Here is a 1,507-nt window from a genome sequence, read left to right as displayed (position 1 = left end):
AAATTAACTAACAAAATACATATATATATATATATATATATATATATATAAATTATATAATAGTGCAGTTGAAACAGCAACAGATAAAACTAAATTAATATTTAGAACTCATAAGTAATATATTTAACAAATTCTTGTTTATACTTCTAGAACGATGGAAATTAAAACAAATGGATAATCTGATAGAGCTACATAACAAAACTCCCGTATGGAACGATGATACGCAATCCTATGTGCTTAACTTTCATGGGCGAGTAACTCAAGCATCTGTAAAGAATTTCCAAGTAGTCCATGACAGCGATGGTAAGTACGAAGCTGAATATTTTTTTACTTTACATATAATGTATTGGGTTGTCTGGAAAATTCGTGCCGATGTTGAAGGAAAATTGAAATGCAGAAAATTTAAATTTTAGTATACATTTATTAAATTATATAGGTTAGTCGGCACGAATTTTCCGGACAATCCAATATATGATGTAATGTCTATGGCATTTTTCTATAATTTATTTTGAAGAATTTATTTTAATTAATTTTTTTTAGTGGACTACGTCGTAATGCAATTTGGACGTGTCGCAGAGGACGTTTTTACGATGGATTATCGATTTCCTCTTTGTACAGTACAGGCTTTCGCCATCGCTCTGAGTAGTTTCGACAGTAAATTGGCGTGTGAATAATAACGCGGCCGAATGCCATTGATCGAATTGTCAGTTAAGTATATACTTGTCCACGAGTTACTGTATCTAAATCGTTAACTTTCTAACGGACAATCAGTAGATTACCAAATATCTGAAAATAATGTCGAATATGGCGTAACGAAAACATGCGTTTTATAAGATAAAACGTGAAAAAAGAATCGCTCTAAATGTGTGTTCACTTTTCATACTTCGTAATGAGTCTATTTCTATACTAAATGTGTATAATGCGAAATGACGACTTCAATATGATATAAAGATGTTGAGTCTGCGATAAAAAATCTCGATAGCATTATACTTAAAATAGGGCACGTTGTATTTTGACTATTTTTCATTATTTACAGTTGATTGACGAAATAGAATAATTATTGCTGTTTATAAAAATGAAATGAATAGTGAATTCCTTGGCCAGTAATTCAGAAAAACTAATACAGTATACATTTGCACATGTTAAATATTTGATATATTTTTATGAATAATTCATATATAACGCAGAGCGTTCATAAATAATAAGCCATAAATATGATCTGATTTTACAGTGCCTTGGTATAATATTTACACTGTTAGAAAAAAAAATAATATTTACATTTGCCCTCTATTATTTCATTGAAGGAACTCATTGTCAAAAAAATCACTAAAGCAAAAATCTAAAATGTACGTTCAAATATTTTGTTAATTTATGTGCACATTAATTATTAAAAATGAACATCAAAAAGACTCGCAGCTCGTTTTACACATATTTCACATATATTTCACGAAAGATTATATACATATATATATATATATATATATATATATATATATATATATATATA

At 28.1% G+C, this 1,507-nt stretch overlaps 1 protein-coding gene across 1 annotated transcript in view; it reads left to right on the top strand.

Moving 5' to 3' along the window:
- The window catches only part of LOC105619050 (protein king tubby), a 5,782-nt gene extending 5,108 nt beyond the window's left edge, over positions 1 to 674 (top strand). Inside the window, 2 exon segments of the mRNA XM_012200579.1 lie at positions 151 to 303; positions 541 to 674. Of these exon segments, the coding sequence (XP_012055969.1) occupies positions 151 to 303; positions 541 to 674 (287 nt within the window).
- Positions 675 to 1,507: the final 833 nt, after the last annotated feature.

Source organism: Atta cephalotes (assembly GCF_000143395.1).
Source record: "Atta cephalotes unplaced genomic scaffold scaffold00019, whole genome shotgun sequence".
Classification (NCBI taxonomy): Eukaryota; Metazoa; Arthropoda; class Insecta; order Hymenoptera; family Formicidae; genus Atta; species Atta cephalotes.
This window is presented reverse-complemented; position numbering and strand designations above follow the sequence as displayed.